Source organism: Bison bison, unplaced genomic scaffold (genome assembly GCF_000754665.1).
Source record: "Bison bison bison isolate TAMUID 2011002044 unplaced genomic scaffold, Bison_UMD1.0 scf7180017864148, whole genome shotgun sequence".
NCBI lineage: Eukaryota > Metazoa > Chordata > Mammalia > Artiodactyla > Bovidae > Bison > Bison bison.
This window is the reverse complement of record NW_011494720.1, coordinates 4,687,781-4,710,965: the sequence shown is the minus strand read 5'-3', so window position 1 is coordinate 4,710,965 and position 23,185 is coordinate 4,687,781. Positions and strand designations below refer to the sequence as shown.

At 45.8% G+C, this 23,185-nt stretch overlaps 2 protein-coding genes and 1 long non-coding RNA gene across 4 annotated transcripts in view; 1 reads left to right on the top strand and 2 right to left on the bottom strand.

Moving 5' to 3' along the window:
- Positions 1-952, bottom strand: part of LOC104989231 — a 4,478-nt gene extending 3,526 nt beyond the window's left edge. The window contains exon 1 of the long non-coding RNA XR_825354.1: positions 262-952. This is a non-coding gene — a long non-coding RNA (uncharacterized LOC104989231). The remainder of the gene's footprint in view (positions 1-261) is intronic.
- TFB1M (transcription factor B1, mitochondrial) overlaps positions 1-2,740 on the top strand; it is a 65,387-nt gene extending 62,647 nt beyond the window's left edge. For both annotated transcript variants that reach the window (XM_010840856.1, XM_010840855.1), the window contains one exon: positions 959-2,740. In XM_010840856.1, coding sequence (XP_010839158.1) covers positions 959-973 — 15 coding nt within the window. In that variant the 3' untranslated portion in view covers positions 974-2,740. The remainder of the gene's footprint in view (positions 1-958) is intronic.
- The window catches only part of TIAM2 (T-cell lymphoma invasion and metastasis 2), a 233,049-nt gene continuing 211,168 nt past the window's right edge, over positions 1,305-23,185 (bottom strand). The window contains 12 exon segments of the mRNA XM_010840909.1: positions 1,305-2,396; positions 3,635-3,789; positions 4,154-4,241; positions 5,150-5,255; positions 5,779-5,837; positions 6,434-6,542; positions 7,494-7,612; positions 9,465-9,644; positions 13,438-13,546; positions 14,618-14,743; positions 15,657-15,725; positions 18,297-18,476. Of these exon segments, the coding sequence (XP_010839211.1) occupies positions 1,801-2,396; positions 3,635-3,789; positions 4,154-4,241; positions 5,150-5,255; positions 5,779-5,837; positions 6,434-6,542; positions 7,494-7,612; positions 9,465-9,644; positions 13,438-13,546; positions 14,618-14,743; positions 15,657-15,725; positions 18,297-18,476 (1,896 nt within the window). The 3' untranslated portion in view covers positions 1,305-1,800.

Here is a 23,185-nt window from a genome sequence, read left to right as displayed (position 1 = left end):
CAGAAAGTACATCCTACGTGTAGCAGTCCTGGAACTGGCCTGAGCCCAGAGTTGGCCCTGGCATCTCCAAGACAACCCGCAGCTAAGTAATGAGCTCCTTTCACATCACAACGCCGTCCCCTGTGCCAAGATGGACCAAGTCTTGTGACCGTCTTTGACTTTTTGGTGACCCTCAGTCACATCACACCACACGGCAGTCTCAGATCACAGAAATTATGATCAGACCCCTGCTTGCCATGAAACTGAATGCAGTCAACTCACCCTGAAAATGTGGGGACCTGGCATTCCTAGTTGAGAAGACCATCAGCCTGTAAGAAAACTCTGTTGTCTCTTGCCACGACGTCTTCCAAGCCCTTTGAGACAAGTTCTGTTGAACCTCTGAGACTTGAGAGAAGAAAACAAACTCCAGGTGTAGCTTTGCAATATTTCAGTCAGTTTCACTATTCATTTTAAAACAATAATCTGATTGATAGATGAAATTTACAATTCATACTTGAGTCAATTTTAAAGATGCTTCAGTTATCTTAAAGAGGAAAATAACTTTCTATTTTCACATGTTTTCTAACTTTAGGCTGGTAAATTCAAGTGACAGAGAATCAAAAATGCACCAGAAATAATACGCAATTTTTATATTTAAAATGTGAGGCACAAACTTGTATTTCTCTGAGAATGCAGCTGAGCATATGATAAATTTCCCTTAGAGATGCACGTACTGATTTGGCTTTAGAACTCTCTTCTCACATGGTCAGATTAGCTCTGCCCTCAGTGGTGGTTCATACCTGTTGCCGGTGGTGTAAGCAGAGCCTCCTCCACGGGCTTGGGGCCCGCAGGTCTCTGCAGAGGCTCTTCTTCCACTCCCTAATGTTGTTGGAACCATGCCGTTTTCAAAGGAGGAGAGGAGGAGCAGCATCGTTTGTAGAATTAAAATGAAATTCTGATTTTTTTCCTCTTCTTTCAGAATGTTATTCCCTGAAGCTCGGCGATTAGAAAGCACGGGAAAACTGTTAGAGTTGGCAGATGTGGACCCGACTCTCCGACCTACCCAACTCACTGTCTCACATTTTAAGAGCCTCTGCGATGTGTACCGAAAAATGTGTGATGAAGACCCACACCTCTTTGCTTACAATTTCAGAGAAGAACTCAGGCAAAAGTCAAAAAAAGAGGATGACAAGCAGAGCTGCAGACTGTAGCTGCTACTCAAGGGGCTGCCAGCCTGCCAGGTGCTGAACTTCTCATGTGTGCTCACAACTGTGACTTACTCCCCTTTTACAGCTTGGTAAAGAGAATAAATATCAAGTAAGATAGAGTACAAGCTTTAATATACATATATATACTGCATAGATGTGACATGTTTAGTATAAACAGCATCTATTACAACCTTACAGAAAGGAAGTGTCTGCACATTGTACCCCTAACCCACATTAAAATAATTTAAATATGCTTTAAATAAAGTGAAACCTAATAGCTGAAAGTATTGGAGAAAAAATGACCTTTTAAAAGCTATTAATCACAACTTCCCCACCTTTTTCTACATAAATTAGAATGCATTCATCTTAAGGATTTGAAATCATTTTGATACCTGCTCAAAAGGGATATAAACTAAGTAATTTACAAATTCTGACCAGTTTAAGCTAGTTTTCTGATCCACAATAAATTAAAATAACTTAAGTCTTTACAGCTATTTGTGGGAAAATGTATCCTGCACAAAACCTAATAATGAATAGTGTTTCTGCAATTTTCATTTTGCCACCAGTTTAAAAGTGAAACCAGCAATGTAAGCCGTATCTGGGTTGGTCTGTGCTAGGACTTTCCATGGCTCTCTGTTTCATAAAAGCACTCTTCGTTGACAACCGATGTTAAGCTCTGGACGCTGAATTCTCGCTCAAGGACAGAGCTGAGATCAAGGTTGGCGTTTCCAGGATGACTGTCCAGGGACTGGTGACGTGTCTGTGCCTTCAGCAGGGTGCCCCTGTCCCGCTTGGTGCTGTTGGCCTTGCGTTTGATGGCGCAGAAGTGCCCCCGCACCAGCTTGGGCTGCCCGTCCTTGCTGGGCGGCTCTTCAGCCGGGTGAGCATCGGGGTCCTCAGAGATCCTCAGTCTCTGGAACTGGATCTCGATGTCTTTGGTGGGGCTGCCCTGCCTCCGAGCCTGGGGGTAGTCGTCCTCGTCGTCGCTCAGAATGTCGCTCTCTTTGATGAGACTGTCGGAGAAGTCGGCCAGGCCCGCGTGGGGGTGCTGCTGGGTATCCTGCCCCCTTCCGGCAGGGGGGCAGCCGCTGCTCTGGGTGCTGCTGCTCAGGCTGCCCTCGTCCGAGTCCAGGGAGCTGCCCTTGCCCGGCTCCCCCGGCCACTCGCTGCTGGAGGAATTCTTAAGGACTTTTAAGGACCTGGATGAAGCTGCAACGAGAAAAGCACACGTTCTCTTATGACAGAGGAACTGTTTCCACAATGTGTAACGTTGGCCTTGGAGGTTATGAGAGTTAACATCTTAATTAAAATTTTTTCATCTCACTTAAATTACTAACTGTCCTGGGACTTGAGCAAAAAAAAAAATGTAGATACTGCAAATATGGACATTTTTTACTTATGTGTAGTTGAAATTTTAAGTTGGGGAATTTGGCATTTTTGGATGATAAGTTATCAGAACTTAATTACTGAGATAGAATAAGTTATAAAGTGTCATAAGGGCTAGGATTCTTATTTTGCTAATGAATAAATTTAAAAGTTAGTGGCTAATAAAATCTAGGTTCCTTTCTTTTACTAAAGTACTTTGTAGTTTCAGAACTAAGATTACATTATTTCTCTGCCCACCTTCTCACCTGTTTATTTCCATTGTTGCTCAGGTAAAGATTGGAAAATGCTCTTTTTCTCATGAGAACTGTCTGTTGGATTTCTCATCAACTTTGAGATTTAACAAGAATATTGAGTTGCACACACGTGTATTTGTGTTTAACTCCTTTCTCTTGGGTTGAAAGGAAGAGGGGGAGTTCAATTGTGTTTCTGCAGACAATAGTATATTTTTGATGGCTGTAGCTTATTTTGCCAGTGGAGGAAAAAATAGAAATATATGGTAAATCTGAAGTGGTCAAACTACCAAAAATGAGAGATACATTTTGCAAGACTAAAAACTAGATCAATGATATTAACGAAACAGTTATATAGAAAGCTGAAAGTTTAAAAAAACAGGCAGAAAGTTTATCTATACAGTGGGTTTACTGAGAGTGGGTATATTCGACTTTTTGACCTTTATTCACTTAGAATTGACCTTCTCTAGAGGCTTTGCACTGTTGCGAGCACTGGAACATGACAATGAGCAGAAACAAGTCCCTCGACTCCGGTACATTTCAGTGGACGAGAGAAGATGGTTAGTGTAGACTGTCAGCCAGTGGAGACGAGGGTTGGGGGTGGTTGTGCTTTACAAAGTGGGGAGGGGCGTGTTGTAGGTTTCTTAAAGGAAACAGCATGGCAGTGCCCACCTCATCCATCCTGTGTGTTGGGGTCTGGTTTACAGCTTAGAAAGCTACTGCAGATCATTTACAAAGTGATGACTGGCTGCCCTGTTCGAAGAGCATACATGCTTGCAGAGAAGTTTATCGTATTCCCCCGAGTACACCCAAGGCTAGACAAGTTCTCACCTAATTTGGCTGAGACAGGAACGCGGTTCTTAAGGGGTACCAGGCGATCCTTACATGTTTTCTCCAGGGGTAATTCACACTTTATGTGACGCCTGAAATTTTCCCTCAGAATAGATCGAATCACCTTGACGATGTTGGTTTTGCTTTCATTGTCACTAGAGGGGAGAGAAAACACTGGTTGTTTCTGCTGTTTCACCCAGCTTGCCCTTGTCTCCTGCCCTCCCGTGGTACATGAGGGCAGACTGACAGCAAGTTGCCCAGCCTCTGTATGCCGCGGCCTCTTGTCGCTTACAAAAGGAGTGAGGATTGATGGTTCTTGAACTTCCTGCAGGCACTAAGATTTGGATGTATATTTAATCAATGTATTATTCTACTAGAGCCGCAATTGCCAGTTTGGAGAGGGTGGGTGTGATCCTGAAGTCATCAAAATTCAAGAGGGCACTAAAAATAAACCCATTTTTAAGAGACTATCATTCTATCTTATTCCCATTGGCTTTCATTTTTGGAAGGGAGTAATACCTGCAGCACAACTGAAAGATGGTCTCTGGCCGTCCTTCTATTTCTGACTTGGTGTGGATCAGCTCCCATAAGGAATTATTTTCTGTCCCTGTGTAAAAAGAAACCAGGGGCTGCAACTCTGCCCAAGATGCTGTGATAAAGGACACCCATGAAACTTTAAACCCACAGTCTAAAGAGTTCAGTATTCCCAATTCTGACTCTCCTCATTTTCTTCTGGGGCTCAATTCTGTGTATGACTTCCACAATAGTTAAAAAAGTTAAATATGTTTTAGTTACTTTTTGTACATTTCGTGCTGACATTTCCCATCCACCTTGGTGCTTCTGCCCTACCTCTGGATCCCATCTCTGGGAAAGAGGTAAGTGAACCCCATTTTTCAGCCTCATCCCTTGGAAGGAGTGTGCTCAGGCACTTTAGGTAAAGGCAGCCAGCACCACACTCAGTCATGGTTCCGGAAACGTGAGTACTTCCCGCAAAAACCGAACAGGGACCCAGACCGTCACCGCGGGCCTCAGCCTGGTGGTCTTTTCCATCAGCAGTGGCACTGGCACTGGAACAGGGTTATTCTAGAAGGATCTCTGAACATTTTGCATGGAAAATTTTTTTCTGTATCACTTGTAATACTGCTGAATCTTAAGGAATTTTCTGATATTTCAAATTTTGTAAAAATTTGTGGACCTGTGTTTCTTTAACAAATTTTAGGGATAGATACTACCCTAAAATTATTAGAATAACTAGAAATGTTAGATATTAGGATATTAGGAAAATGTTGAAAACAATGAAGAGAAGTATTTAGCAAAGAAAAGTCATCCTCTAGCATTTACTTCCTCCAAAGCCTGTAAAGAGACATCACCACACTCTCTCGTCCTCATTTTCCTTGCCTGTAAAATACCAGAAATTATCCCCAGGTTCTTTCCTCCTACTTTTTCAGTCCATAGTTTGAAAATTCCCTGAAGATGTCTTTTTTTTCTGGCATTTGTACAACATGCAACCATTACCTGCTGTATTTCCCAGTCTGACTTGAAGCGCGGATATGGGGATCAACCAGCGGAACTTAAACGGATCCAGGTCAGCATTGCTGTGTGCAGGCCGGGAATTTGAGGCCTGTAAGGTGAAAACCCCCCAAGAGCAGGTTAGAGCAAGCTGGCTCCCAGGGTACATGTGCGCAAGGCGGGAACTGGGCGCTCTCCCTGGTGCAGACCCGCCTCTGTGTGGGGCTCGGGGTACAGAAGGGAATCGGGTCAGGTGAGCCCCAGCTCTGAGGAAGCTCTCGATGGGCTGCGGACAGGGCAGCGTTGTGGTTTGGGGAGCAGAAGTCCTAGGCTTCTAAGCAATAATGACAAGCAAGCCTTCTATGATCTCATGTTACCACCTCTAAAGAGAAACCAAAATTATATAGACGGACTTACATGGAGCAGACATGGGTCATTTTTAGGGACAGAAAAGCTGCTTTTCTAGGTAGGCCCCCAGCACGGGTATTTGTGTCCATCTTTTCAGACAGACAGCTTTGATGGGGAGAATAAGAAATACCCCAAGTATCTGATTCGCTCAGTTACCCCAGGAATAGGCCACATCAGTTGGCCAGGCCTTGGTCCTTAGCAGGCTTCAAAGTTAATTCATGTCTTACCAATTTCTTTTTCAGTTTGCAGTTTTCTTTATAAACCAATATGACAGCTCTCTTAAAAACTAAAGAGAAGAGAAAGAAATGTCATTATTTAATACACACTCTCCTAACATTGAACTGAAGCTGAGTATTTTAATAGAACAAAGCTCTTCAAGATTCCACAATGCTGACACACGGGAGAATAAATAGTACTTCCTTCTGTTCATATTTGAATCATGCACAAGTACTTGCTTATTTAAAAGCTATTGTTTGAATGAGATCCTGGCATTTTGTTTTTTGAATTCGTGTTTTATCAGAAGCTGAGGACATGGGGTTCATCTCAATGAGAACACACAGTCTATGCCCCCTCTCCCAGCTCTCAGTGGGAATTAAGACATTTTGAAGTGCAGCAAACTAAGATGGCAGATTTCAAAAATAGACCCAGGAGCTCTGTTCCTCTAACACTTGGCCAGATCCACCAAACCAAGCAGCAGAAGGGAGGAGAAGGTCGTGTGTGTACAGGGCAAGGCTTCTAAAGAGCTGGAAGCTGCCCACGTGAAGTCAAAGCCATTAGCGCAGTGACTCTAAGTCCTTCTGGAAATCAGGAGTTTGTGGGTTTAGGAGGTTCTTCATTCTTGCCAGCCCCTCAAGTTTACATTCTTGTGAATGGAATACTAACCAAATACTGTGAGTTCAAGGTCCTTTCTGGCTTTTCCTAGAGACAGAAATGGATTCAACCAGGACACTGTAGAGTGCATCAGAAGCTCCCCCATTGAAAGTTCTGTGACCTGAATGGTAAAAACAAGATCAAGGAGACATGGAAATCAAGGGGCGGGGGGCGGGGGTGGCTCAGGAGAGAGGGATCACACACATATGGTCATTGCTAAAACTCAAGTATGTTCCATTTTTATGGTTCCCATGAACACAAGGCCTTAAATAGCAGGTTTGAAAACATGAGCTAAGCACCACACTGAAAAATAAAGGTGAAGGCATTTTGCCCCAAGGCGCACACACTGTGACCTGTGGGATGACATTCCTCCCACCCCAGGGTCAAAGTTCATCCCAAGTGCCTTTGAAACCACATGAGGCCTGCTAATAAAAGAGGTACCAACATTGAAACTGACTGTAATTAAAAAAAAAAAACCGTTTCCTGTTCTTGCCTTTTTCTACTTAAACTACATTGCTCCTTATGTGTAGACTTTTTAAAGCTAGAGATGCTAAATTTGGTAATCCAGCCAGAGAAGAAAAGTAGGGAAATTGTCAAATTCCACTTAAACTGCTTTTATAAGTAAGGAGGTAGCCACCAATACTTGAGGTTAGAAAAGGGAAAAAAAGGAAAAGCCTTCAATTCTCTTTCCACACGCTGACTCCCACTGCCTTTATCCCTCCCCTCCCCTCCCCTCCCACAGCCCCAGCTCTCCATTTATAGTCTAGCCTCTGGGATTTGTCCTGACCTCACGCTCCACAGGAAGAGGAGGAAGAGGTACGGATACGAGCTAAGAACTAGTTCTTTGGGTACAGTAGTTATTAACAGAACAGATGATTACGCCTTTAGGCCAATGCAGTCAATTTTATGTTATATTTACATCTAAATCTTATAATAAGCATTAGGATCAAAAAGAAAATTTTAGGCAATTTCTCCTGTAGGAAAGCCCTAACTGGGTGGCCTGGCCTGGAGGTCACCTCCAGACCCACGGTCACAGGCATTCAGCCTCTCAGAATCCGAAAGTCCTACTGACCTCCTTCTCTGTTCCACTCTGCTCTGCTACAAGCTGGTCAAATACGGTCCCATAATCTTCATATATCTTCTGCATCTCATTGATGTGGCTGGCTACTTTTTCCATTGCCTTTAGTGCTTCTGCAAGATACGCAGTCATAATGTGTTTTACAGTTTTGATTTGTTTGAAATCCTACCCAACAGCAATAATAAAAAACCTTAAGATTCAAGCCAGAATTCGAGACCAGTTCTTAACTAACAGTAGTATCATTCAGATAGGGCTTAAATAGCCTATGGTAATCTAGTTATAATGAAGAACAGCAAAATTATCTTCCACCTCAAATTCTCCTTGAAATGAGGCAGAGTACAAGTAAAAAGCATCACTAACAATAACAGCTCCCACCTATTGAGCACTTTCTATCTGGCATATTCTCCTAGGTGATTTACATGAGGCATCTCAATTAATCCCCACAGCAGTGCAATCAGAATAGGACCTATTATTGATCCCATTTTACAGATGAGAAAATTCAGGTGCAAAGGGGGTTTTTGCCAGACATGAGGAGGAGCCAGAATTAAACCCAAGGCTGATTAGCCATAGGATACCTGCTCTTAAATTTTGCCCTCCTCCCGGACCACTTAACTGGAATAGTGATCAATGACAGTTCTTGAACAAGAACTTACAAAAGCCTCCATAAATATCCCCTTTCCAGAGCAACTGTTTGCATTTATGTTTGGTGTTAATTTGAACTTTATACATGAGCATGTGAGGGACAAAGTGATTTTTGTCAAGGTCAAAAAGCAAAGTTTCAAGTCACCTCCAAACTCACTATTTTTCATATCTTGTTCTTCTGATTCAGGATTTTAATTCCATCTTTAGAAGAGGGACTTTAAGCAGGCAATTTTTTTTAACAGACCCCTTTTAAAGACCACCTCAGTGCAAAGTGAACTATTCACACAGCAATTGAATCCTAATCATAATTTGTATCATTTATAAGTTTTAACTTTCAAACCAAAAAGTTTATCCTTATTACTTATGATACAATATGCTTGTCACAGAAAAACCGTTTCATTTACACTGCACTGTTTGCTATTCAGTAATACTAATATTTACTAGTAAGTTTGTTTCCCTCTCCATGTGCTTATTATGTGCAGCTTAACTGGATCTCCTAGTTCTGACACATGGAGAACAAATCCCTTTTACTCTCCAAACAGCATCTCTTTAAGGGATACTCATTGCTGTTCAGTTACTAAGTCGTACCAGACTCTGAAACCCCGTGGACTGCAGCACGCTAGGCTTCCCAATCTTTTACTATCTCCTGCAGATTGCTCAAGCTCATGTCTGTTGAGTCGGTGATGCCATCCAGCCATCTCATCCTCAGTCATCCCCTTCTCCTCCTGCCTTCAATCTTTCCTATCATCAGGGTCTTTTCCAGTGAGTCAGCTCTTCTCATCAGGTGGCCAAAGGATTGGAGCTTCAGCATCAGTCCTTCCACTCTAATTACTATCAAAGTGAGGGGCCCTGTGTATTTGACAAACTTAGGCTGATCATTTCTGAGGTTATGAAGACGACACATTGGCGTCAGCTGGTAAAGCTTCATCTGTCCTTGCGAGTTCAGTCTCCACTCGCAGCTGTCCACAAGGTGGAGCCTCACACAGCAGAATGGATCAGTAAACAACACAGAACCTCACAAAGTTGTGGGGGACAGGCCCGGGCACAGGTCCTGGCAGCACTATTTGTTAGACACGTGACCTGAAGCAATTTATTTCAACTCCCTGAGCTTAAACTATGTTCTTTGAAAATGGAATCGTCCCTCCAAAGGGCTATTCCAATGAGATAATTGGAAATGCTGTGCCCATCTACAGGGGTGGCCATAATGCCTAGCTATTTGCACACACTAAATGGTACCTAAAGGTGAATAATCACGATGCTGAGAAGCATTCTGAATGTGACACCAGGCAGCTGTCAGGTCCCCCCTCGGCCCCCGCTTCTTACCCGTCAGATGATAGTGCTCCTCACTCTCGTGGTCCGTCAGGGACACCAGCTCCTTGAGCAGCAGCGGGTACTTAAGCACCCTCTGAACTGGCTTGATGAGGTAAGACTCCAGCGTGGAGGAGTGCTGCTTGGTGGGGTTCCGGGCATCCAGAAAAGCCTTAAAGGCTTTATCAGTTTTAGCTGCAAGCAGATGGATTAAAAGACCCTTAGAAGAGCACAGCAGGATGATGTAAATTCCACTTCCTTTAGGTTTTAATGGAATTACAGATGATCCACTGCTACAGCCCTCCTAATGACATCCTTCCAGGAAAAAACCACCTGCACCAGTGGGTCATGCACCCGCTGTCAACAAGGACTCAGCATCATCGCTTGGTGACGAATCCCACAAACAAAGGGAGCTTACTGGGCTGCCAGAAGGGCCCCAGCCACAGACCAAAGAAGAACATGGAGTCAAAATGCAATGGAGTCTGACTTTAAAGGCACGTTCACCTGCAGACCCACAAGACAGATTGAAACTCACTTTTTCAGCGTCTATACCAAATAATTCATAAAGCCACAAAACAGTACTATCCAAACCTACACCATCAGTTCAGTTCAGTTCAGTCGCTCAGTCGTGTCTGACTCTTTGCGACCCCATGAATCGCAGCACGCCAGGCCTCCCTGTCCATTACCAACTCCCGGAGTTCACTCAGACTCACGTCCATCGAGTCAGTGATGCCATCCAGCCATCTCATCCTCTGTCGTCCCCTTCTCCTCCTGCCCCCAATCCCTCCCAGCGTCAGAGTCTTTTCCAATGAGTCAACTCTTCGAATGAGGTGGCCAAAGTACTGGAGTTTCAGCTTTAGCATCATTCCTTCCAAAGAAATCCCAGGGCTGATCTCCTTCAGAATGGAGATCAAAAACAACAGAATGATCTCTGTTCATTTCCAAGCAAACCATTCAATATCACAGTAATCCAAGTCTATGCCCCAACCAGTAACGCTGAAGAAGCTGAAGTTGAATGGTTCTATGAAGACCTACAAGACATTTTAGAACCTACACCATACCATTCACAAAATTCATAGAGCAAAACAAACCAGTATTTTTTTTTTCCACTGACCTAGGACAGATTGCTACTTACTCTGTACACTTAAGGGCTATTTTTAAAGCGAGATCTTTTTTTTTTTCTTTTCCTTTAAAAATAAGTTGACAAGCACTGCAGCTTCCATCTCCACAGCTCCGAGCAGTCTATGTCTTCCACCAGATTCAGACCCCCCTGGGCAGTGAAAACCCCGTCTCTGTGCAGTGTCATGAAGGTACACTCGTGAGCCCAAGTGCATTTAATGTTTCAGAGTGCTTGTGGACACCTCAGCTGTTGCTTTGGATTCCACATGCTGGCACTGGTCCACCAGCCGCTGGAATTCAGCCAATTTGAAGGAAGACAAACCTTTATTTGGGGTTTTATACAAAAGGCAAAATACAACTTGTAGGAGGTGCAGTACCATTTTGAAAATGGCTACGAGACAGCGTGGATGGTGAGATGACCGTTCATCTCTGCGACAAGGAACTGAGTAAACCATCTGTATGCTTTTAGTTTATTATACTGCCAAGAAGGCATTCCTCAGAGGAAAGTAGTTGTCTCTGGTTTAAAGAACTAGACAAGATAGATTTGGGCTGTGTCTTGTTAACCTCTAAGACTTCATCTAGAGGGTAGCACTCTAAGACTCCATTTTTCAACTTGAGCCTATTCTAAGATGCTATGAAGTTCTGGGTTTTAAACTGAAGGGCAGAACTGCATCCGTGGACGTGACTGAACACTCTCAGTATCTGAAGGAACCCTCCACACCCTCGTGACACCACAGAGAGACCGCTCCCCGGTTCTGAAATAGACATATGGAAGCACACACTCGATTCTTCACGGCAACGCCATTAGGAAGCATTTGATGAGAGAGAAAAGGGACTTGAAATGCAGCTTGGCTGCTCCTATCCTGTTGACACAACTAAAAACGTTCCAATACAAAAGCCTCTCAAATGCTTGCCACTGTCACGGACAACAGCCCTGATTCACTGGCTTCCAGACAGGTGGCAGATCTTCACAAGAGTAAGCACACGAGGGCAACCTTAACTCCAAAGGCGGCATTCACCTCTCGCGGGAATCATTTCTTTCTCCCGGGAATTTTATATTATGAGTTCAAGAGTCAGTGGGTTCAGATCCTAAAGGATCTGCAAGTACACTTGAGAGAATGCAGGTAGCCTGGTGACCTTTCCTGGAGACAGTTCAGATGACCTTAACTAGGATGACATATATTTTCATAAGATGCCTTCCTCTATAGGACCCGCGCAGAACAGGAGCAACCCCTGGGGACCTGTTTCTATTTGACGGTCTCCATGCAGACTGAATTACTGCTGCTCATGACCTTGAGCTTAAAGGCGTCCTCTCATCTCTGCCACCAGAAATGAGAATTCCGAAGAACGAGATAGAAACCTATCTTCTGAGAGAGACAAATTTGAGAATTCTAATCCCATGCCTAACGAGTTATGTGATGACTGAAAGAAGCTTTTGGTAATAACAGTTAAGCATTTCTGGTTCAGGGAATAATAAAAGAAATGTGTGGGGAAGTCATCCTGGCTTATACCTGAGTTAACTTGAATTTTATACCAACGAAAACAGCCTGTTTGTGAACTATCAAACAGACATTGTGCATCTTCTTTAATTATTAAAGAAAAGGGTGCCCTGACCAGAAGTAAAGATGATCTGTGTTAAAAATAAAGATTAAATGCCTCCCAACCTGGGACACCAATGTGGGTCCTCCTTCCATGATAAAACTCCCTTCCCAGGTGCCAAGGCCATACTGACTGGCTCTGTACGTGCCAATCTGGTTTTCTTGGAACCTTGAAGGAATGTATTCTTGACTTATTTGATATTCTTTGTTCTGACAAGACAGAAAACTGCTGGCAGCCCTGCTTCTCTGGAGCACACCCTGAGAGAGTAATCACAGAAGCTGTCTTCTGGGCTAGGCTCCTTGTGCTCGGTCGTGTCTGGCTGTTTGAGACCCTACTCAGTTTGGCTCAAATAAAACTTTCTCCTATTCCTGTTATTGTCTGTTTATTATTTTCATCAACAGGTATTACAGGAATAGCTTGGACATAGGGTTGTTGACTTGATGATGGTGACTGTGACACACACACTCCCTCCAATATCCTACACATGAAGAAGGTCACTGTGGCCATCAAATCTCTGGACAGACTTCCCAGGCTGAGATGACGGGCTGGCTGGCCACTGAAAACCCAGGAGGATCAGAGCACTGACCGTCTGGCCCAAGCTGACCCACTGCAAGTCAGGGGCCAAAATTCAGGCCTCTCTCCAGCTCCAAGAGTACTGTTTGCTGTTGACATGAAGGGGAAGAGCGAGACGGGTTTGCTACCGCTGTCTACTTGGACTTCAAAAATGTAAAAGTCTTCGGTTAAAGTCAGTCAAATAAAATAAGAGGATAACAATGCAGAGAGATAAAAGGTACTTCAGTGACAAGCTAGGGGCTGTGATAAAAACCAGCTTCACTTAAGAGGTTTTCATTTTAGTTAACACACGTCCTGTGAGTTTAGTAGTAGTTATCTCGTGGTGGTTTTTTGCAGTGGCTCCTCAGGCTTAACAAAAAGGTTAACAAGAAAGAAAACACCATACATCTCTTTCTACTCCCTCCAGGGGCTTATATGGTTGGTTAAAAGTTTTTAGAGCAAGGAAAAAAGAGTTGGTGAAAAAAGAATGCCGATGTAATTTAACAGCAAAGTGATAGCCAAGCAACATCTCGGCTCTAAGGCACACACATTCACTGTTACCAGAAAACTGAGATAAGTTTGGAACCTCCCCCTCTAATGTTTGTTCATTTCAAGGCCAACAATGGAGCACATCCCATTAAAATCACACTTATCCTTAATGAATACAAATTTACTCTAACAATTTCAAAAGTATAGCTATAAAACGTGAGCCACTTACCTCGCTCTAGAACCTTCTGTACTTTAATATGATTAGCACAGAATCCGCTATACAGTTTAAAGTGGTCCGCATAATAAAGGAAAGAGCCTCCGAGGGAAAACAGCAGTTTCTAGAAAGAGAGGGAAAGTTACATCAGACGTGGTTCATTCGATGTCTGCTGGCTCAGCTTGGCATCTGACCGCTTTGCTGTCTCCACGGTATTCGTCTTTCAGACACCAGGACACTGTGCTTCAGGAAGGCATTGACTGAAGCCAGGGAGCGCCATTTGCCCAGCTGATGGACGACAGCCCAGGCATGCCTCTAGTAGATCTTCAGTCTGACTGAAAAGTTTCTGGCAGCAGAGCCTCTTGACACAGTGTACAGGCAAGGACAAGAAAGAAAGTTCTATCTTAAAATATACATCTGACATGACAGGATATAAATAATCTGAGAGGCTCATTAATAAAGCCAGCTCTGCCTTACTTAGGACAAATGATGCTCGCCGTGTATTTCCTTGGTCCCCTTCTACTGTCTTCTGCCTTTCCCTCCCTAGAAGGACCTCATGGAAAAAAAAATGAAGTGGCTCCAGTCATGTCCGACTTTTTGTGACCCCATGGACTGACTATAGCCCCCCAGGCTCCTCCGTCTGTGGGATTTTCCAGGCAAGAATACTGGAGTGGATTGCCATTTCCTCCTCCAGAGGATCTTCCCGACCTAGGGATCAAACCTGGGTCTCCTGCATGGCAGGCAGACTCTTCACCGTCTGAGCCACAGGGGAGTCCTCTTGCCAGTCGCCAATGCCTGCTTGGAGACAGGGCTCCATAGAAAAGGATGCTCTCTTGCAACAAGTGAAAACCTATGCTCTCCTCCCAAAGTCACATGACCACAGAGATGCAGAATCAGATGCAGGAGGTGCTCCTTCCTCAGCAGCACTTGCCCTGCAGAGCCTTGGGCAGAGCTGAATAGGGAGCCCGGACTTGTCAACAGCAGGCAGACTCCATAAAAGCTGGACTGCCCAGACACCTGATTCCCAGAGCATTTACTCGAGGGAAAAGCAGAGCCTTTTTTTGCCACCTGCCAGAGGAATGGCAACACAGAACTTATCTTTTCAACAGTCGAGGGGCACCGCTTTCTCTTCCAGGGGAGAACTCTGCACCGTACCCACCTCTATTTGCTTTAAACCTACATCTACAATACTTACTCTGAACTGCGAGGGGGTTTCAAGTATGTTAAAGTCAGACGACGCTGAAATCCCATCCTCCAGGGTCTCGAGAAACACCTTTTGAAATTCAAGCATCTCTGGCAAGCTTCCAAAAAGTGACTCCATCTGAGTGAAGACCAGGATTTGAAAAGAGGGTGTTAGTGATGAAGATCTAGACACCGCTCTGAACTCCCAGATGTACAAACGAACCACAGTCATTCACCAAGAAGGAGACGGAAGTAAATCCTTTAAAGAAGACAGCATATTCATGAGGGGACAGAGTTCATACACAGAGGGTCATATACAGCTCTGGTCCCTGTAATTCTAGAATACGTTTTTAAGGGGATGTCAAGTTTTCAGAATTCAAATTGAGGGGTGGGGTGTGGGGTCGGCGGGGAATGGAAGTCAGTAAGAAAGAATTAATAACTGAGTTAACACTAAAAAGTCACATATTAAAAGGTAATTTGGGTCACACCTTCTACTACAAAAAGAGCACAGTCGCTCTTAACTGCTGCCACTGTGCTTCAGGGGACAGAAGCCACATAAACAGCTCTGCAGGAGGCCACGCCTAGGTCTCTCTGAAGATCCCTAAGTCTCTAGTTCCTTTGGGACCACTAGATACAATCTAGGAGGTCTACTACAGTCCCCAACCTTTTTAGGGGACCAATTTCACGGGAGACAATTTTTGCACAGCCAGGGGTGGAAGGGAGGGGATGGTTCCAGGATGATTCTCACAAGGCGTGAACAATCTCAATCTCTTGCATGCGCAGTTCACAGTAGGGTTCTTATGTCTATGAGAATCGAATGCCCCACTCATCCTTCAGGAGGCGGAGCTCAGGCGGTAATGCGAGCCGTGGGGAGCAGGTGTAAATACAGACGAAATTCATGTGTTCCCGTGGTTCATCTGCTGTGTGGTCCAGTTCCTAACAGGCCGTGGACCAGTACCGGTACCATGGCCCAGGAGTTGGGTGACCCCTGAACTAAAGGCAAGCAGAGACTAACCTGTGGGTCGGTGGACTGAGTGAAGGAAGTTATTTACCTCATCTTGGGTAAGAAAGGTCTCACTCTGAAGTGGCTCCAAATATAAGTCGAAGAGGCAGCTCAGATCCTGAAAGACAAAAGACGACAGTCTTTAACCCGTGAGTCTCCAAAACACCCAAGCATTGCTCTGGCCGCACCTTGCACTGGTATTAAGAACAATGACGCTTATGTCTGGTTGAGAGACTTGGCCCTGAAGGTGGTGGTTCCTTGCTCACCTAATTCAAAGAGGTTAACAGCACAATACAATCAGCATCTGCATTCCACATTTTTCTTTATGGCTCGATCACCTACTCTGCGTATTTGAATGTTTTACTGGCAGAGCCAGGATCTTTCAGCTGCTCCAGCAGGAACACTCCTTTCCCTGCAGAGAACTGAGGTTTGGCCAGGAACTTCTGTCAGGCGTGGCCATGTCTGCCGGCCAACCCGGCTTCCTCCTCTGCCTCAGGGAGCCGGGCGACGGCTCCAGCGTGGACAGCTGAGCTGAGGAGGACAGGACGAGGTCTTGGGAGCTCTTCAGCTTCATGCATTATCAGAATTTCAAACTCCCAAACTCAAGTGCAAGAAAAATTTTCCAGAGATGAACATCATGATGTTTACCATCTAGGCCATCTTTGAGTCTTCACTAAACCTGGGCTCTGACAGCACAGAATAGTGGGAGTTGATGTATTTACAAAACTCTTTAGATAAGTTTTGTTTTGTTTTTAATAATTTGAAGCCAAGTTCAGTTCAGTTCAGTTCAGTTGCTCAGTCGTGTCTGACTCTTTGCGACCCCATGAATCGCAGCACGCCAGGCCTCTCTAGAGATGGGAAAGATTTTTTTTTTCTTGTTCAGTGATTGTGAAGAATTTTGAGTCACAGAGTATTAGAAGTAGGTGACTACATCTGACTCCTCTTACAATCGAGAAATCCAGTTCTGGAGAGCTTGCTAAGGTTAGAAGCCTCCAGAACCTTGTGGTGCAGGTCCTGGGAGCAAGTGACCCTGAGGGTTTCACAATCAAACGGTCCTGGTCTAACCAGCCTCCAAGAACCCCACAGCAGCTGCTTCAGAGCAGAGAGAGGTGGGCAAGTTCCTGGAGCGTCTCTCAGGGAACACATGAGCGCTGCAAACTCCAAGTCAGGTGCAGAGGTGCAGGTTACAGGACAAGTAGAAGTCCATGTTCAATGTCAGCAACAAAAAGAAGTTAAAAAATAACGTGTGTGTGTGTGCACACGCACGAATCACAGTAGGTACCAGGTGCTGGGTCTTTCATCAGAGGCGGTGGTGGGCTGAGGTCACTCGTGCCCATGAGCAGTGACACACTGAGGCCGGCCGCCCTGAGCTGCGACACGGGGGCCCAGAGGAGACGACAGGCGGGGTTCTCGCAGAAAGAAAGGAGAGCCGCCCTTTTTATTCGCTTGGCCCACAGCATCCATTTCGGTCCCAGACTAGGGTCACGATGCTGTGACCCTCCTGGATCCAGTGCTCTAGCAGTTAAATATACTGACAACAACAGGAATAAAAAGGGGCTTGGATTCCACTCTCAACTGTGCCCTCGGCCCTGTGGGTGGGCGCTCCTCAAACATCATCAAGTGGCCACAGTGCCCGCCCTGCTGGGCATGGCCACTGTCAACTCCCTGGACATGCACTTCATCTCCCCCCATTCGATGCAGGATGAGACATGACAAGAAAGGCCATGAAACTGCCATCTCTGCCGCTCTCCTTTGTCCCCTGCGCCTCTCCCAGGCTGCCTCGTTCGTTCTCCCAAAGGCCCTGGGTGAGGCTCTGGCAAAGTTCAGATAAAATGATAGTGATGTTAATAAATGGCAGAAGCTCAGATATGTCTGTGCAGAAAGGTGAGAGCGTGTGTGTGCACGCTGGCACATGTGCCAAAGCCTAATTCAGAACTCAGCGTGTTAGACCTGGGACAAGAATGCCCCTGGTCTCAGACCCCATGAGGGGCTCGGAGCAGGCCACCCAAGGCCACACCGGCAGGTGGAGGCAAGGCCAGGCCTGGATTCTGCACCTCTCTGCTGCCAGCAAGTGGCCGAGGAAGCGAGTTTAAAATCGTTTCAGCAAATACTTCAAGCAAAAGAACTCTGTCTTCTCAGGCACCCGCATTTTTTTGTAAAATGTTTCCCAAACTACTAACTGGAGCCCCTGAGATAAATAAATGATCTCCCTGGGTTGTGAAAGGCCCAGCCGCTGCTCTGTGTGGTGGCTGGGGATGCCCAAGTGATGCCCAGTGCCTCCCCTGTGGGGCTCTGGCCTGCACGGTGATGCCTGCCCTCTGGGGCCCATGCCAGCAGCCGTTTGTGAACACACTGCTCCCTGGTTCCTCATCACCTAAAGTGATCTCCGTCCCCCTTTCCCTAAACCAGTGCAGGTTCCCTTCCCACAGATTGCAAATGACAAACTAGAACATCTGTTTCCATAGTGAAAGCTACCTTGGTAACAGAATGAGCGGGGATTCTAAATTCTGCAAGCCCGCTCAGCTCCTCCACCCTCTCGCCCTCCCCGGCAGCAATTTGCCACTTCAAGGAGCAGGCATCTCCCTGGTGAGTGGCAGGGTCCCGGGTAAATACAGCCAGGAGCCCCTGCCAACATACAGCTGGCCATCACAACAGGGGAGCAGGGAATCAGGGCGGCATCTTCTGTTACCTTCACATAGGACTTCTCTGTGTCCATGAGCTCCTGGATGACTTTCCGGAGGCGATCTGCATCAGAGAGGTGGCGAGCCAGTGGCCTTGGAGCAGGGTCCTGACCCTCCCGTGGTCCTTCCATGCCGTTGGTCTGGGTGTCGTTAAAATTCCTACACAGCGCAGTGATCTGCTCAGCACTCTGGGAGGGAACAAGAGGCACAGGACGTTCTCCATCATTACCTGCCACCCACCAAGGACACGGGGGCTCTCTTCGCCCAGTGCCCTCTTGGGAGTCTCACAGGACATTGATCGGGGGCGTCCAGCTTCGGTCATCTCAAACCCTGCTGGCTACCACTCAAGGTTCCAGTCGTGAAGGTACAAACTTACACTTGTTCAGTACTTACCCATGACACTTTTCCACTTTCACAGAAGCTGTGTGACAGACACTTCTTTAGTGTTGAGACTAGAGAATAAAGCACTGAGCTAACCCTCTGCTCTACAATCAAGGTCAAGGCTCTGTGAGAGCACCATGCAGACAGACTCCTTTGGTCCACTCTGTCCCCTCCATGGTTGATGGAACGGAGCTCAGTCACCCACACTAAACAGCCCTGGGAGACCCAGGAAAGGGACAGCAGTGTCAGGAAGGCTGGATCACAGGGAGCTTGGAGTGCTCCCCACAAATCCCCCCTTGGAGTTATGTAGCCTTGAGCCAAGTCCCAGTGTGAGTTGTTAAAGTGTGAGCTGCTGCCTCTGCTAGGAATGGGAGTAGAGGTCAGGTCATGTAGGAAAGATCATGTCCCTATTCCGATGGGGCACAGAGCCCACCAGAGCGCACAGGTGGGAAGAAAGCGATACAGCAAAGCCTGCTGAGGTCCATGGGAACCTTCAGGGAGGAGGGAACCTTGAGCATATTCTCAGCAGGAAGCAGCCACGTGCCGAACTCAGGACATGGGGGAAGAAAGGCTTCTCATTCCAGGATGCGGGAAGAGAATCACACAGATTAAAAGACAGGGAGGAGTTGGAATGTCTGTGAGGATGAACAGCCTTCTATAAAAGTTCCTGCTTGGGTTTAAGCTCAGCATGCAAAGCCTTCTCTGGGAGAACCCATTTGTATATTCCTGCCAGAAGCTAGTGGTTTAAATTCTCAAATATGTCTCTTCCTTTTTGCTACCACCTGCCTGGAGCATCATCAGATTACACACAAAATCTCTCTTTTACTTCTCTTTCTTTCCATTCCTGCAACACACAAGATCCAGCCCAATTTACCACCTGCCAGCCTGGCAACTAGTCAAGGGCAGGAGCCTGCCTTTCTTTCTCATCACCCGCAAGGGCTCGGTGTTGAGACCACCTCTGTTGGCACTGATGTAGGTACTGAGTAACAAAGCAGCTTAGTCCTAATATGCGTGGTCAATATCCACCCATCCTTAACAGCTCAACTAAAACTGCTTTCTTCAGCTAGACGTCTCCATGCCTAATCTCCATCACTGTCTCAGGTAAAAAGGTGAACCCGTCGGAAGCCCCTCTTCATTCTCACTGAGTTCATTTTCTTTGCTTGGATATTTCAGAACGCTAACAACTCACACAAGCATACAGGTCAATGTCAGTGGCCAATTTGTTATGAAAACTGTCACCTGACCCGCTGAAGTGGCTCAAAGTAACAGCAGGACACCTGCCCTCCCTTCTGCTCTGCTTCCTATTCTACACCCACCTCCCCCCAAAACAGTGTCTTTATATGATGGAAATAAGACAATCAACGTTGACACACAACACTGATCTTCTGGCTAGACTTTCAACTAAATCCAGTGGGAACCAACCGAGGACCTGCTCTGTCTCCAGAGAAATAGAAAGCACCCCCTGCACAGGAAGACAAGACTCGCCAAGGTAAGAAATGCCGAAGCTCAGCCTGCGGCAGACTGGGAGCCAGCACAAGCTTGTGTGGAACAAACGAGAAATGTGACATCCGTGAAATGAATGAGAGCGCCACGTTGAAACAGGTTGTCTGGAAGGCGTCAGTGAAGAGCGGATTGTAAATGCTCCTGGAAGGAGCATGTTCCAAGGGAGAACCAGAGAACAAGCCAAAGGCACGAGGAAGATGGAGCCCGGTAATGTAGAACCCAACTCAAGGTGGGGGTGAAAGCGAGGCCCCCTCAGATGTCTACGGGGAGAACGCCCAGACTGCTGGCCTCTTTCAAGTAATCACTTCTCTCGTATTTTGACATGAATCTTGGTGCAAAAGTTAAATGAACCAAGTGGCAGATACTAAGCCTCCAACCAGACACACCGACACATCTGAAGTAATTCACTTCTAAAACAGTTCAAGCACGTGTAAGCACTAACGAGTCTCCTTGGATATACACAGCACCCCTTGTTTCTGTCCTTAACTGTAACACAAGCATATTGCTGGCAACACCTGTCAGAAGATGTTCACATTCAGGGTAAACTTTGAAAGAACAAGGAAACAGACTAGCAAAACGGTATTCATGAACCTATTTGCAGGGCAGGAATAGAGATGCAGATACAGAGCACAGACATGTGGGCACAGCGGGGGAAGGAGAGGGTGGGATGAACTGAGAGAGGAGCATTGAGACACACACATTAACATATATAAAACAGACGGCTGAAGGGAAGATGCTGTAAAACACAAGCAGCCCAGTCCTGTACTCTGTGATGACCTAGAAGGGTAAGATGGAGTAGGGGGTGGGAGGGAGATTCAAAAGCGGGGCGACATATGTATACTTAGGGCTGATTCATGTTGCTGTATGGCAGACGCCAACACAATATTGCAAAGAAATTATCCTCCAATTCAAAATCAATTTTAAAAGAAAAAGAAAACAGATGTGGATCTTAAGGCATTGATTAGAATGCAACTTGATCTCTCAAAATGTCTCATATCATGTTTGAAACAACCAGATCTCAAGGTTACTGAAGAAACTCCTAACTGTTCGGTCATGCCCTAGAAGCCTAACCACACAGCAAAAGCCAAACAGAGCAATGCAGCCAAAAGGCAGTTTTCAAAAGGAGATGGCAACCCACTCCAGTATTCCTGCCTGGAGAATTTCATGCACAGAGGAGCCTGGCGGGCTGTAAAGTCCATAGGGTCGCACAGAGTTGGACACGACTGAAGTGACTTAGCACAGCACATAAGAAATACTCACGGCTGGACCAAAGGAATCCAAATATTTGGGGCCCCGGGTAGGAGTATTTTTTAAAAGCTCCTCAAGTGATGCTGATGTGTGGCTTGCATGAGAACTACTGGTCTACCCATTAGTAGAGCGAGCCTTCTGCTTGCAGTTCCTGGGAGGATCACGCTGCCCCAAGGCTCTGCACTGAAGGATGGCCACGTAAAGCGTGTGTGGACCGAGCTCACAGATAAGAGGAAACAGATCAAACCTGTGACCCTGGTGTTCTGCGTCTGGCTCCACTAACAGCTAAACAGCCCAAGATAATAATACTGAGACTCTCAAGTTCACTTATTTGAAATCTCTATACTGTTATTTGCACCACAAGCTCTGACAATACAATTTTGCAACCCTGAAAAATAACAGTTTTGGGGGCTGTAGAATCCACATTAATAGCTCGCATATACCGTATAAAATAAGATCTGACAAAATGCACCATAAGTGAAATGGCAGCTGGTGAGATTGCAGCTTTCCTTGCTGGGATGTCGAAACTCACACCTAACAATGCAGTGTTAAAATAACGAGATTTTAAAAATAAAGTATCTTGCCATCTTAGAAAATCAGAATTCATTTTAAGAATACTTCTGGTGAGTCTAAGTTGGAAAAGCAAATGTTAGCTGAGAGTTTCATAGAAAATGTACTTCTGAAGATACCACAATGAAGTGCTACAAAGTCACCTCAGGTATTGTCTAGGGAAGTCATGTACGGATGTGAGTTGGACCATCAAGAAGGCTCAGGGCCAAAGAACTGATGCTTTCAAACTGTGGTACTGGAGAGGACTCCCTTGGCCACCAAGGAGATCAAATCAGCCAATCCTAAAGGAAATCAGTCCTGAATATTCATTGGAAGGATTGATGCTAAAGCTTCAGTACTTTGGCTACCTGATGTGAAGAGCCGACTCATTGGAAAAGACTCTGATGCTGGCAAAGACTGAGGGCAGGAGGAGAAGGGGACGACAGAGGATTAGATGATTGGATGGCATCACCGACTCAATGAACATGGATTTGAGCAAACTCTGGGAGATTGTGAAGGACAGGGAAGCCTAGCATGCTGCAGTCCTTGGGGTCATAGAGAGTCAGACACAACTTAGCAACTGAACAAGGGGAAGGCTGGGAGTATTATCTGGGATCAAAAGGAGGCTGAGCCACTAAAAGGGGAAGGATCACTATAACTGTGTTTGTAGATTGTTCTGAAAGAGTCTCCTGGTTGGTTATATTTCACTTCCTCTGTTCTTAGCAACAATTATAAAATCAAACTGTTAAAAGGTAGGATTCTGGGTGAATTTGATGAGCAGTTTCTAGAAAGAGCGACTACTCCAGTTGGGGTATTTTCACATGTACACGTGGTGATGGAGGTAGGAAGCTCAGACAAGATGGAGAGGAGCTGAGTTCTAGCCCTGGCTCTGCCCTGAGTCCTCCAAGCATCGGGGGCAAAACATTTCTGTCTTCAATTTCCTTAATGATGAAAGAGAAGAAGCATTACACCTCACCCATCAAGTGACCCCTCCAGTTGCCAGTCAGGCCAAGGAGGAAAGGGAACTCACATTTGTTGAGCACTTGGTGTATGCAGGGGGGTTAGGGGTTCTCGTGGAACTCACGGGCATTGAGTCTTCACCGTGTGACACACGAGACAACAGCTGAAGGGTGGGGGGGGGGGGACAGGACCTTGATGGCACAGGACCCGCATCCTCTGGAGCTGTCTGCACAGTGCTGACCGATCCCGGAGTAGC